The sequence below is a fragment of the Vicugna pacos genome, chromosome 2, assembly GCF_048564905.1.
Source record: "Vicugna pacos chromosome 2, VicPac4, whole genome shotgun sequence".
In the NCBI taxonomy this organism is placed as follows: domain Eukaryota; kingdom Metazoa; phylum Chordata; class Mammalia; order Artiodactyla; family Camelidae; genus Vicugna; species Vicugna pacos.
The window spans coordinates 86,311,819-86,327,094 of NC_132988.1; the positions used below are offsets into that span (position 1 = coordinate 86,311,819).

The following is a 15,276-nucleotide window of genomic DNA, read 5'->3' on the forward strand; positions in this document are numbered from 1 at the left end:
CTACTGTATAGCACAAGGAACTATATTCAATACCTTGTAATAGCTTATAATGAAAAAGAACATGAAAAGAAATATACATATATATAACTGAATCACTATGCTGTACACCAGAAATTAACACAAAACTGTAAACCAACTATACTTCAATTTTTAAAAATAAACAAATAAATTTTTTTCTTAAAGCTACCACCGGGACATCATGTTTTGCATATGGTGATATGCTCAATGCATTTTTGTTAAATAGATCCAAGGAACGTCCTTAGATTGTGACATAAAACCTTTGAAAATTCTTCTGTAATTTTTATGTTTGCCCCAAAACATAAAATAACATTCAGGACCCTTTCCAGTTCTAAGATGTCACGTGTGCCTCCCTGAACGACAGTCCATTCACTATTCCCTGCAGAGATGGTGCTGTTGGGCTGAATTCTTCCCCATCATCTATCTGCTTGGATCTAGGGGAGAAAATGCACTGTGGGACCCATCTGTGTGGAGAGGTGTGCTCCCTGACAGCTGGTGGCCTGACTGATGGAGACATCACAAAGTGTGCCATGTACAGCCATGGAGTGATAGAAACATGGCAAGAGGCAGATGATGCTACCACAGCTCAGGAGAGGATGGTGAAGGGCGTGCGGCAGCTGCTGCGTCAATGCTCATTATAGGTACACATTCGTCTTCTAACAATTAGACTTAATTTCTAAACATTTCTTTCCCTGCTTTGACCCAAGAGGGATTTAAGGCTGTTTGATTTTTGCAAGCAGTCCTTCCAGCTCATCAAAAAGTCCATTTCCTATTTTTTTCTTCTTTTTCCGTTTCCTATTTTTAAGCATTAAAAAGGTAACACACTTTTGTTATCTTCTCTCTCATAGTAGAACTTTCTTATATGACCCTACATTCTATTTTTTTTACCAAAAAATTAAGAAAAACAATTTGGAGAAATGCTTTATTTAGCAATATATTTTGTAAATTGATAAAAAAATTTCCCGCTGTGTACATACTGTATCTTTTCAAAATCGAGGTTCTTTGTGTGTAGTTTCCCACTTCAATTCATCTGTTCTTTTTGTTTTCCTTAGGCTTGTTCAGTCAATGAGTCCTTGTTTTAAATGGCTCATAAAAAGTATTTGGGAGTGTTCATATGAAAATGATGATTGTTCTCAGAATTATGTCTTTCTTTGTAGGATCCAAATCTAAAAAAAAAAAGTAATTGACACGTAAAAACCATTCAGAAAGGTATGTTCTTATGTAAAATTTCAACCATAATCTATTGTGGTTTTACTTAACTATCATAAAACCAGGAGAGATGCGATTAATTTATAAAACAGCAAGTGAAGAATTAACAAAGGATTCATGCCTATGGAAAGGCAGACTAAATTTTTAATCTTTGAAGCCCTCGTTCCATGATTATGGACCATTCCAAAAAGTACAACTGTTTAGGAATTAATTGGGTGATAACATTTGTGAAAAAATAAGTCTGGATTTGCTCTCTAGTCCTCAGCCATTGTATAGCCATTGTATAAGTGAAGGGATCATGAAACCTGAAATGTGATTCATGTTACATTTATGCATATGTAGAATTTATTTTGGTATAATCACAACTTCTAAGTCTACTATAGTGCTCAGGCGCTACAGATTAATGATTTACATTAGCAATGAATAATTAGATAATGATATAGCTCTGGTTGGTATGATGGAAAGCACTGAAAAGGCACTGAAAAGAACAGATGACTTTCTCTCATCAGCAATTGCAATGTTCTAATAATCTCAATAATGTAGGACACAGGAGATCTGTTTACTTTGTCACCTCAAAATAACAAACAATAAGGGATATAAAAATTTTGCATAACCTTTGATTCTACTATTTCACAACTAGAACTGAGTACTAAAGAAGAATCAACGATATATGCAAAACGTAAAGAGTCCCAAGAAGACTTTCTGTAATAATGGAATACTAAATGTGCAAAAAAACAACTGGTCAGCCAAGTTTGGTACAGCCATACAATGGAATATTATGCAACCATTAAAAATAGTTTCAGGAGAGTAGTTTATTATGGAAGGAAGTTCATCATATACTATTTAGATTTTTTTAAATCATATTAACAAATAGAATGGGGAGTAGAGTGCAACTCAAGTGGTAGAGCACATGCTTAGCATGCACAGGGTCCTGGGTTCAATCCCAGGTACCCCCTCCATTAAAAAAATAATTAAACCAATAGAATGAACACATATACACATAAACACACACATATATATGTTTCATACATTTACTAAGTTGGGATGATTGTGTGATATATAGATATATGTACATATAAGAAACAAAGATGTATGCAAAACTATTACCAGTGATAATCTTTGAATTGCTTATCTCCCTACCAGAACACAAGCTCCACAGGACAAAGTTGGTCTTATTCACTTCTCTGTCCTCAGGTTCCAGCATCATGGTACTTAATGTCTATTTGTTGAATTAAGGAATAGGGTTTTTTGGTGAACTTAGTATTCTTTGACTATTTCTATTTGATAGATTTTCATCTGCATATATTTTATATATCTGCATATATATATATTTTATAGTCAGGACTTTTAAGATTAAAGCAGGCCTTCCACTTATGCTTCTCTTATTTTCATCATTAAACAGAGCAAGAAAGTAGATCTAAGGCTGTTCACAGTTGGTTTGGATCAATCTGCCACTGCGATTAGCCGAAAGTATTTTATTTGGACTTTTCCATACTCCTAGTATATGACAATAAGGAAACAGGAAATTATTTTCCTTTCCCAGATGTTTTAGCTTCCATTTAAGAAGTCACCTCAGTCACCAAAAGGAGGGAAGCTTTTGATTTTACTTCTGTTACTGCTACAAACACTGTTGCTACAAGTGCAGCTCCTGGCGATTGAGCTTACACCACGCACTATTCTAAGAACTTGACGTCATTCAGACCTCAGATAACCTGAAGAGTTAGGCGCTACTATTTTTCCCATTTTGCAGATGAGATCTGAAGCTTAAGAGGGGTTAAGCAACTTGTCCACGTTGCCCAGCTGTTCACTGGCAAGGGTGGGGCTCTAAACTGGGCAGCTTGACTCCCGAGCCCACATTACACAACCACATTACACACAACCACGTTACAGTGACAAAGGACGAGATCAAATAGTGATACAAATCAAGACGGTAGCTCTCCTCGCATTCACTGCCTACACTTTGGTACAGTATTTTCTTGTTGTAAAGAGAGACAAGGAAGAAAAAGAGAAGGGATAAATGTCATTTTTCCCCCAAACAAAATGAGGTCTGAGAATTTCCTACAGCTTTTAGCTAGTAAAAGTAGGAGAAATGTCACATAAGAGTAACAACGTATATGACACGTTCGGGGTCTAGTCTTAGGCGGACATTTCCTCTCATTATTCAGTCACTGGACAAGGAAAGAACTTCTACTCCAAACCATATGTTTTGCTGCAAATAGATTTCTCAGATAACCTCTATTTAAGATGAAACAAAACCTAGGATATTTCACAGGGTAGAATATCTGTAATGGAAATAAATGATCCACTCTCCACAGTCTCAATCATAACTGCACATTAGAATAACCTGGAAAGATTTTTTTAACCTCAAAGCCCAGGTGCCACCCAGAGGTTCTGATGAATCGGTTGGGGTGGGACCCAGGCAGAGGTAGTTTTTAAAAGCTCTCCAGGTGAGTCTAATGTGCAGCGAGCGCTGAGAACCACAGCAACCCAATGATGCCAACAGGCTTCCTTCCCACTTCTGAGCTTGGTCATGTAACTCCAGTGAAGTTATGTCACAGTCCTAGCCTGGGCTTCTTTACCTCTAAGGTGGGGAGAACAAGAGGACCCAACCAATGGGGATTAATCAAGATAACACACGATGCACCTAGAACAGGGTCTGGGACACAGCAGCACTCTAACATAGCTACCATTGTGTTAACGATGGTGATGATGGTGGTGATCGTGGTGCCATGTTGATCTTTTTTGCCTGAGGTCGGGACTTCAACATGTTTCTCTATCCCAGAAAGCAGGGACTATAATTGCAACCCAAGCGGGATGTTATAATCTCTACCATGAGCTCCTTTACCGGAATAAATCTCTAGAACCAAATCTAATTTGTAGCTCCCTGGAGGGGATGCCCGACCTCATAACTATAGTTTACAACATAAAAACTCACTCACCTGGGATTGAAGTGAATTTCCTTGGGAACTTTCCTGTGGTCTGTGACTACTTTCTGGTTGTCTCTATAATTAATGGGGTCATTAGGAATCCTAAATTTGGCCATCTGAATTTCAGAGTCACTCAGTCCAGCATGGGAGATTCTTGCATAACCCAATCTGCGACAGAAATAGACATGGTTTGTAAAGATTTTATCCTCAAACAGAAATCTGATGAGATCCAGTAGACAACACCTTCATTATTAAGCTAGTTTCCCATTTCTAACTCTATTCTATGTATCACTAGAATTAACTTGATTTATTACTCTAAATATTTATCCAAATATTGCTTTTCTGATATAAATGAATAAGGAACATGCACGTAGACTTAATTAACCAAACATACTTGGCAACCTTACTCTGCTTTTTTACACTAATGAATAGTCTGTCTACACAAATTGCCTCTTACACAATTAATTATGTTTTGAGTCAATAACAGGAATTCTTCAGAATGACAGGATCATATGCCTCAATTCTTTCTCACCTTTAAAAATGCAAATACCACATGTATATTTTCATTCACATTTAAATATCTAAAATAAAAGGTTTTTAACATCTGAAAAATCACACATTTTTAATGTCTGAAAAAATTGCACATCTTGTTTTTGCTTAGAGCTTTCAGTTCTCTGGGAAACTCAAAGTACTTTATAGATGTTATCCAAATAGCTACTGAGAAGCTCAGACGGAAAAATGGGGGAGCCATGAGCAGCCAGGAATTCATTTTATTTTATTTATATTTTGCCTCTCCAAAATACTAATACTGAAGTCAGCTTCAGTCATTCATATATTCAAAGAACAAATACATATCATGTCCCTACTACATGTAGGCATTGTTTTAGGTACTGGGGATAAACAGTGAATAAATGGAGCTCTTGCCCTCATAACGCTTTCATTCCAGGTGGGGAGGACAAATTAAATATGTGTTAAGGCTATCAGGTGCTGCTAAGTGCCCAAGGACTATGGGGGAACAAGCGGAGTAAAGAAGACAGGGAATGGTTTGCTTTCACTGGACTATGACTCATAACGGAACAAGCCATATGTCCAAGGGAGAGAAACTGACTCTGATTCTGCGTCATCCCTAGAAGACAGCCATTCCTTTCATCAGTGTGGACCACAGATCTTGGAACAGAAGGTTACTTAGGGGTGATCAGGTCAACACCAGCCCTTCTCTTCAGGCAGGTGATGCCAAGACACCTCTGAGTGATGAAGTGCTCTGTATGGAAGAAGGACTAAGGCCCAGTGAAGTCCGTCTTAGAAGCCCACACAGTCCCACAGTTCCCAGCACTGCCCCAAGCAGGGCAATTAAGGCCTCAGGTCAAATATCTCCAAACAGATCCTGTACCAACTAGGGATGAGTTTCAGGAATGGTCTCCAACATGCTGCTTCCACTGAAGAACCCTGTGAGGGGAGGGACTGTGAATCAGTCACTGTCTCCATGATCTGTCCCTCCTCACCTGTCTCACGTCACCTCCCATCTCACTCTACTCCAGCCACGCTGGCCTCCTCATTGTCACCAAAAGGTACTAGTATGCACCCCTCAAAGTTTTGCACCTGCTGTTCGCTCTGCCTGGATGCTTCCCTCAGGATGGATGCAGGTGGACTCCCTCCCCTCACTCAGTCTGCTGCCTGAACAGCACCCCATCCAAGCGAGTGGCTGTCCTGCCCACCCCATGTCACATACTGCGGCCTCCCCTGTGCTCCCCATCCTTCTTACCCGGCTTCATTCACCTTCCTCATCACACTCATCACCACCTGTCCTAGTCTATTTCTTCCGGGCTTATTTTCTGTCTCCATCCACTGGAGTGTAAGCTCCATGAGTCAAGGATTTCATTTTGTGCCTAGAACAATGCCTAGCATGTAACAGGTATTTAATAAGTGCTTGTTGAATGAATGAACGAATGGTTAGTCCCTTTTTCTGGTATTAAACTGCTCTTTGCTTGAAGAAACACTGGCTTCAAAACAGATTTGCAGTTACATGTTTGAATTTTGCAATATTTCAGCTACAGTATTTTGGAATATTTATAGACATACATATGTATATTGAGATAATATTCACCTTTTTGATAGGGGGTGATATTTTTTAAAAATATAATCTACCTAGAGAGCTGACCACAATATAGTAGCGGCTCCAACAGGTAGTAAAGAGGACACCCAAGTTTACACGATTAGAAGTTGGCAAAGCTGGAATTCTAAGCCCAGAGCCCGTGCTGTTTCCACCATGCCATACAGTCAAAAACGGTGCCATTCCTAACATGTGTTGACAGTTATATACTTACCATGCTTAATAATTTACACAGTATCCTGTTTGTATAATTAAACTTAATTTGCTTAGCCGTTTACTCCTTAAATCATTAGGCCAGGGCTTGGAAAAAGTGTCAAGCCAGGTAACTAGCCAAATCAATGTTTATGAAAGTAACAAAATTAATGAATTGCTTCCATAAGGTTTTTCCTGCCAGGATAGACCCAAAAGATGACAGCAATAATAGAGTAAGAAAAACAACAAACACCTGTGCTCACCTGATCAGCCCTCGATACATAATGTATTCGCACCATCTGTCTTGATCTGTGCTGTCGATGTCCTAATAATAAAGAGAGAAGAGCATGTTTAAAGCCTTAAAAACGGTGCTCTGTTCTGAGTCGCCAAGAAAACGTGTGAGCTGCAGTAATAAACAGGCCTCTATTTGTGCCCGCTATTTTCTCTGCCTGACTCCTCCTGGTGTTTTTTTAAGGCCCCAGTTATTTATTCACTCTCCAGATATTTCTGGAGTACCCACCACGTGGCACCTGGCCCCTGAATTAGATGCTAACGGTGCAACACGAAGGTGGTCTAAACAGGGAGTTAGGCAGGTGGATCCGCAGTTATGACCTGGGACCTGCCCCCCCGCCCCTAGCTTTCCAAGCATCTCATCCCAGGCAGAACTGACTGCGCGCTCATCTGCCCACCAGCTCCAGCACTCTGGACAGTTAATTGTTTAGATGTGTCCACTCTCCCCTTCCTGAACAGAGAGACTCCATGACACCTTGGCTCCCGGGTACTTAGCATGAAGCCTGGCGTTTGGCAGGAGCTCAGTCTGTGTTTGTCAAAGTGAGTCACTGGAAACAAACGTGTTTCAGGAGTAACTGTGAGTCTTTTGATGTCGAAAGCTTGAGACCAGCGTTATTTTCCGTCAGAAAATCAGAACATAAACTTTTTTTATACAATGTGTTGGGAAAACCCTAAATAGGGAAATTTTACACTGAAGAAATTTCCATTTTCTTCTGTTAAAAAAATCCTGTACGTTATAAATTGTACCAGACTTTTGACTATTTTGACTAAATTTTACTATTAAAATTTAATTTTAAATATATTTTTAATCACTAAGAGAAATATCACAATTTATTGTGTAATTCTTCATTTTTTTCTGAAGCTTAGTGGTAGATAAATGAATGCTTGTTAATTAACCTTTACTATTACTTAAACATCACGGTCACACACACATATATTTGACTTCTGTATACATGGAAACACTGTAATAAATTTCCAAAATTAAATTAACATTTTTGTAATGATGAAAAGAGCAAATAAATTTTTAAAGTGAGGTTCTGATTTGCCTTGGGAAGAGATAAAAATTTAGTCATTCAGCTGTATATACTGGAAGTGATAAACTATGAATATGTTTAACTATCTTTTTATTTTATTCATTTTGAAAAGATGCTCTCAAATTTTAAGACTGCAGAATTTAAATACTCATTTCTTAAAGAGAAAAATATTCACTCAAGCATTTATGATTAAAACTCCTCTCTGCATTAATAAACTTTGAAATAGAAAAAGTTATATAAGAATCTACTGCCACTCTTGATTCAGCTTCTGACTATGATAATGGAAACCAACAGAGTGTCAAATAAAAATCAAATAAAATCCCTCTTCCCTGCACACACACACACAAATAAAAATTCCATCTCTTACTAGGATACAATCAGTTTTTTCTTAGACTTTCCAAATATCATCTTGTCTGACATTCTGTACTTCTAGACCATGTACTTACACATGTTTCTGATTTTATACATACAGCCAGACGCACATCGTGCATAAACGTAGCTACCACTTACTGAATGCCTCCTACATACAAGGCTGAGGGCTTCTCAGACATTATCTTTTCTATTCCACCCTCATAACAACCCTATGATACAACAGGTGTTACAATCCCCACTTTACAGTTGTGGACATTGAGGCCCAGAAAGGTTAAATAACTTGCCCAAGGTCACACAGCCGGTAGACATGCCACCAGCGAGCCTAGTGAAAGATGAGACCGTATGGAGAGAGAGGCCCAGCCGACAACCAGCACCCAGGCCCCAGGCATGGGGGCCTCTCAGACCCCCAGCCACCAGCTGACTCCACGAGTGAATCCGGGCAAGAACAGAAAACACTCAGTAGACCCACAGAATTATGAGAGTATTAAACCATTGTTGTTTTAAGCCACTAAGGTTTGAAGTGTTCGCTACACAGTGATAACCAACTAATGCAGCCTCATGACTCGGCACTCTCCAAAGTTTCCTTTTACTCTTCTGACCTCTCCTTAATCTCTTTTCTGAAATAATCTTCCTTCTCTTACCCATCAGCCCCATGATAGCCATGTTCAATGGGACTCGACTCGGGGTTTTCTTTTCTAATTCCCCAACTCCATAAGCAATATCATCTTATTTCATGGTTTTAATGATCACCTAGATGATGGCAAGTCCTTAATCTCTATCTCTAGTCCTGACTGCCCTTTCCAATTCCAGATCCATATATCCAGCTGCCTAATAGACATCTCCACTAATATCCCACAGATGCCTCAACTCAGACTAAAGCTGAACTCATCTTTTCTGCAAAACTCTTCTTCCTTATGTATGCTCTGTAAGTTTCACCATCACAAACCCTCTGACCAAAGCCAAAATTAGGAGTCCCATCTTGACTTCACTTCTGCTTTATCCACTATGGTAGAGATTAACTCATCTCCCTAGTATCTGCCTTGCCACTTTTCTAAAGGTATAGTGTTTTTAGCTAGGTGTAAGGGTATCCAGTTTAAATACTGCATCTCTTCACTTCCTGTACAGTGACATACGGTCAGATGACTAAATTCCAGTCAACAAGTGTTGAAGGTCAGTTTCCTGGAATTTGCCTTAGAGAAAGCTTGTATACGCTCTTGGCCCCATCTTTATCCCTTCCTTTCCCTTGCTAACTAGGACATGGATGCTGCCATCTTGGACCATGAGGCAATCTTGGGAATGGAGTCCTTGTAACGTGGAGCCACAAGAAAGAAGGAACACATCCCTGATACTGCAGAGTGCCACACCAGTGGTGAATCACCTGCCCAGACTTTTACATAAAGAAATATACTCTCTTCTTTAAGCCACTGTCATTTTGTGTTTTCTGTCACATGCAGAAAACCCTCATCCTGCCAAGCTCTCTCACCTGTCTTTCCAAGCACTCGATAAGATGGATAAGCTTTTTTTTGTTTGCAGATATTATCTCAAGACAATGAAGCAAAAAAAATAAATAAATAAATAAAAATAAAAAAATAAAGGAACAAGAAATCCATATAGGGTTTAACTAAGTATGAAAGTTATATTTCCATGATAGATGAATACATTTAACATTCTAGTTTGTATATGTGTCTCAAGGATTTGATTTGTCTCTCAGCTTCCCAGAGCGTGACTGTATCTGGGTGCACTGATAAATTCAACTGTTTGGGACCCGATCAGGTAAGGACAAATTTAGTGTCTCTGGCTGATCAGCTAGCCTCTCTGTATGACGTTTTATTTTATCTTCTCCTCTCAACATCATAATTAACCTGCAAATGTGGCAGGCTGTATTTTCTAAACATGCATAAAATAATCCACTCTCTATATAGGATTCTTATCATGTGACTCTGATACTCCTTTCACCAAGAGATGAGAGAGATTTATGTCTCTTCCACTGTAACATGAGCAGGCTTGTGATGATGACAGAAGTCCCACTATGTGACTTACAAGGCTTGGTCACACATGGCAATACAACTTCTTCCCGGTTCTCTTGGGACACTCACTCTTAGAACCCAACCATCATGCAGGAAGGAAGCCCAAGTGGCCCATGGAGAGGAAGCAGGACTCTGAGCCCAAAGCCCCAGCCAAGCTCCTAGTCAACAGACAGCACCAACTTGCCACCTATGAGTCATCTGCAAAGTGGGACGGTCCAGTCCCTAGCTGAGCCACCTAGCTGCATGGAGCTATCCCTACTGAGTCCTGTCCCAAACGCAGATTCATGAGCAAAGAGATGAATGCTGTTGTTTAAAGCCAGTATATCTTCTGGTAGTTTTCTTTGTAGCAGTAGATAATCAGGATACATATTAAAATGTTGGGTTGGTTTTTTTAAAACAAAATTAGGAAGAAACATTTTACTTAAGAAATCAGAAATCCTATTAAGATAGGGTTACCTTCACGTTGCCGTGTTCAATGAGCTGCAGATAATCTCTGGAACCAGGTGCTGAAGTGATATATCCCAGAAATATCACTTGCTCAGAGCTACTTTTCAGTAGTTTTGAGACAGCAATAGCTTGAAGTTTCCTGTCAAGGTCATCTCTTTAAAAATGCAAAAATACACTTCTTAATTGCATTTGCAAAACAATTTTTCAAAATATTAGGTACCTAAGTTCCCAAAGAATATCTTCAAACAGTGCACAAACCCAGAATAATTCCTACTCGGACACATGACTTAACATTATGCAAATGAACAAGACAGCCACCGTGCTCCAGCTGAGCAGGAGGACAAACCTTTGACCAGCAACAACCTGACCTTTCTCCACAAATCATTTGGAGTTGAGTTGATCTACATATCAATTCTAAAAACAGCTTTTGCTTAACTTTTCATCAAAAGAAGTTCTATCAATAATCTGACACCTGGTCATTAATATTACAGCTAAAGACTAGTAGTTTTTTTAAAAAAAGAGCAAGGAGTACCAGTAAGAAGGAGAACCCTAACATTCACAGAGCACACCGGGCTTATTAACCTACTCAGCTCCTTCAACTGAACACTTTCTGAAAGCCTCCCTGGCTCTCCTGGTCAAACACTGGAGAAACGTGCTGCTTTTATTATGCGAAGCACTGTGAGTGTGTGACTGGGACAATCAGGCCTGTACGTTAGGGTTTGGTGGGGGGATGGTTTATAGTCAGTCTGTCTGGGGGAAAAACTAGGGACATCAAATTTGGCATGATCCAGCCAGGAGACCTGAAACCACTCTAGGTGTTTCAAACAAAGTGAATTTAATATAGGGAATTGGCTACTAGGTGGCAGGACGCCAAACAGGAATCAGTGAGGCAGCCAGAGTTTAGTAACAGTGAGAAACCATGACACCTCTAGAGTTAGAGGGAAAACAGGAAGAGGTGATGTTCCCAGAGTCCACAAGCCAGCCCTAACTGCTGGGAAACGGAGCTTTGGAGGAGGCTACTCGGAAGGAACTGGGGCCATTGAAGGAGGAGTTGGAGCCACAGAAGAGACTCAGCTGCTGCCAGAGACAAGAGAGAGAATGCAAAATACCCTGTCTTGTCCCCTCCTCCAGCCCTCTAGCCTTGCACCAGTGCCTTCTATTGGCTACACCTACCCAGGAGCCAGAAGGCAACAGACACTAGGAAATGTGGTTTCCTGCCATCTGTAGCCAGAAGGGAGATGAGCCACGAATGGATCGGGTCCAAGAGCAAACAGGCAGTAGACCATCACAGGCACGGACAGAGTATGATAGCTAATAAATGACTGTTAAGAAAAAGCAATGACAAAGGAAGAAGGAGGGAGATCACCAAGGACTGAGAAGACTGGAGAAACCTCACTGCGGTAGGCTCGGAAGGCAGAACTAAGCTTATGCACTTTTATGTACAGACAGCTGAGCACTAGTACAAGACGTCTCAAGAAATAGAAGAGTGAAAAGAATGACCATCCACTAACCATCTCTGTCCAGATCCATTCCCAGCCCTTCTCTGCCTCTTGGGAGGCGGATCCCAAGCAGATTTCATCTCCTGGGCTCCCTTGTCTGCTAATTTCCAGTGAGGTTTGGCCAATTGGCGGCACTAGCAGGAGATGAACAGGTAGGAGGAGAGAGAAGCTGGGGTATTTCTTCCCCAGGAGCTCATTCCTCATGCCTGATGACCCTAGTCCTGGCTCCCAATCTCACGAGGCTCTGGGAACACTGTTTCCTCTGCCTGTCCCTTCAGCCCTATGGATGGTACTGAACCCCCACCGTTACTAGTGTCTGAGTGGCTTAGCATCTGTTCCTGTGGCCCTTCCAACATCTTGGTAAGTAGTCCCTTCATTAGGCCTGCAGTGAATTCTGTTCTTTCCAATACATACAGTTGGAATTTAAATCCTGTCTAGAGAATTCCACAGTCACTGCACCAAGATAAGAGTCTTCATTCAAATATATTTTAGCAACATATTATTGGAAAATAATCTCTGAATTTGGTTTTACATGTTCTCAGGAGGTAAACTTTATCTAGTGATGATAATAAAAATAAAATGTGTATGTATGATATAAAGAAAGGAGAGGGGATAGGAAAGAGGGAAAAAGAGACAGACTGAATACACAATTTATGCTTCCTTATCTCTTTACATTTGATCAGCCCAACAGCCCTATCGATGTGAGCTGGGAAAAATAATTTTATCTGATTTTCAAAGACAAGAGAACTGGAACTCACTGAACTTACAACAGAACCAAAACTATAACTACAGGCTACAGGTTCTGTGTTCTTTCTTCTTTGTAGGTTTATGCATGTTACAGAAAAAAAAATGTGATTAACTGTGGCTCAGTTAACTACCCAAAGTAATACCAACTTTATTTATGGTGTATACCTAAATAACTTTTAAGGAATTTCTGTTTTCTGTTGATCAGTTATAAAGAGATATTTGTGTAGTCACTAATTTTAAAAATCTTGTTGAATCAGCTAACAACATGCATAATCATTCTGTAATTCATTCCTAATATGATTTCATGTTTGTGGGCCATAATCACTAGAAAATGAAATCTTGAAATATTTACTCACAGTAAGAATTCTTTATCTAGTATTACAGAAAACAAAGACAAACAAAAATATGTCATGATGGCTTCACAAATTATTCGAAGAAAGAACTTTCTCTTGTCATTTGTTGGGAGGCTCCAGTATTGATAGACTGGTCTTTTAAGGAGTGAGACAAGAGCTGAGGCTCAAAGGGACAAGACACGACAGATGCTTGATGCATGTTTGATGAATGATTTCCTTTTTAAGCTGCTCAACAAACCTGATTTGGTTTAATAATGGCCAGTATTAATGGAGCAGTTACTCTAGACACATACTTTGCATGAGATGTAATATATCTTATTTAATTCCCACAAGAATCTGATAACATAAGTAGACGCCTGATTTACAGATGAGAAAACTGAGGTTCAAGGTAGTTAAATACCTTGGTGGAGGAGATATACTTTGAATTAATTAGGATTCAAACCATATTGTCTGATTCCAGGTTCTGGAGTTTCGTGTCCTTAACCATGAAACTACACTGCTTCCCGCCCTGGACATCTCGGTAAGTGTTAGCCATTATTATTACTGTTGCTGTGGTTGTCATTATTATTACATCAAATTAAGTGAGATGGCAAATAAAAGGCATGCTGTTAGTTAGAGAGCTTTAATATGTGGTTAATAGAAAGTTAGAGAAGGTAGCCCTTCCCTCCTCTTTTCCAAACACAATTCGAGGGCTATCTTTTAGTCTTCCCTTCCAAGTCTAGTCTTTACATTTTGGAAGAGGTAGGAGGGAGTTAGAGGGGGCAGGTGAAGAAAAGCAAAGGAAAAATGGGGTGGAGTATATTCAACTGTTTCTTAGGTTGAGACTCTGCAACCTTTAAACACAAAAATGTCTATTTTTTAAAAGATAAACCCATTTCAAGTGCAATTTAAGCTCAGGAGAATGATTTTTGAACGCCTGTCCTTGCTACCTGAAAATTACTGGGAGAAACAGAAGGTGTTTCTTGGGCATGCTTGTCTCAAACCCTTCCTCTCTCTCTTCTCCTTGGAACCCACCGGTTTGCAGGCAGGCTGTTTTCTTGCGTCATCCTCTCCACTAAAAGGACAGTTGGGCAGGGTGGACTCTACCCCTGCCGGGCAGGGCTGCTGCTGTGGAGGGAGCCAGTGTCATGTATCATTGGGGGACGTATTAGCAGGTCCGTGAGGACACACTTAAGCCATGTTGTCCAAACAGGTTTATCAGAATCCAAAGAGATCTTCTGATCTCCCTGCCAGACTCCTCTGCCTACCTCTCAGTTGATTGTGAAAACATGAGAGGAAAAAGAATGTCATTTAGGACCCTCAAATCCCAATAGTACTTCCAATTGGAATAATTGGAATTTCATCTTTCTGTGGTCCGGTTTACCACGTGGTTCCAAGCACTTGCAGGCTCTGAGATGGGTCTACCTAGTTCCTCGCTGTGTGACCCTGGTTGGACAAGTCCCCTAACCTCTCGGTCTTTAGCTGTAAAATGGGGCTGTAACAGTACTAACGTTATACAAAATGAAAATTAAATGCAACAGCGCACTTAGCACAGCACCTGCTCAGTAACTACTAGCTAACCCGGCCATCACTACTGCCTTGTACCATTGCTAAGGACTGCCTGCCTGTCAAGTGTTTCTATGCCTGATTTTTAAAACCAGCAACACAGGGGAAAATACTGTGGGAGAAGAAAATAAGAAAGGTCAATGCATGGAAATCAAAGTAACATGTTATTAATATTTCTTGGCATTTGTGTACTATGAGAAAGACCAAAGAAACCCACTCGTAATTCCCAAAGTGTGTCACAACAAAATCCACCAGTTTGTCGGAAATGTTAACAGTCATTGTGATGGCTGGTGCAATCTCGCCCTCTGGTGACGGAAGAAGGTGATGCTCTGATTTCACAATTGGGTATCTCGACAAAGCCATAATCCTGTATTGGAATGAAAAGAAACACAAGCATCATTATTGGTCCCTCCGCCTCGTGCAGACAGGACTAGTAGTATGTGTCATAAAGGGATGCATCACACTTCAAACATCCTGCTGAGGGGCACTGAGAGCAACGATGTGG

At 40.1% G+C, this 15,276-nt stretch overlaps 1 protein-coding gene across 1 annotated transcript in view; it reads right to left on the reverse strand.

Moving 5' to 3' along the window:
* Nucleotides 1–930: 930 nt before the first annotated feature.
* CWH43 (cell wall biogenesis 43 C-terminal homolog) overlaps nt 931–15,276 on the reverse strand; it is a 40,410-nt gene continuing 26,064 nt past the window's right edge. Inside the window, exons 12-16 of the mRNA XM_072973622.1 lie at nt 14,989–15,138; nt 10,637–10,781; nt 6,720–6,781; nt 4,167–4,322; nt 931–1,184 (exon numbers count right to left, since the gene is read on the reverse strand). Coding sequence (XP_072829723.1) covers nt 1,106–1,184; nt 4,167–4,322; nt 6,720–6,781; nt 10,637–10,781; nt 14,989–15,138 — 592 coding nt within the window. The 3' untranslated portion in view covers nt 931–1,105. The remainder of the gene's footprint in view (nt 1,185–4,166; nt 4,323–6,719; nt 6,782–10,636; nt 10,782–14,988; nt 15,139–15,276) is intronic.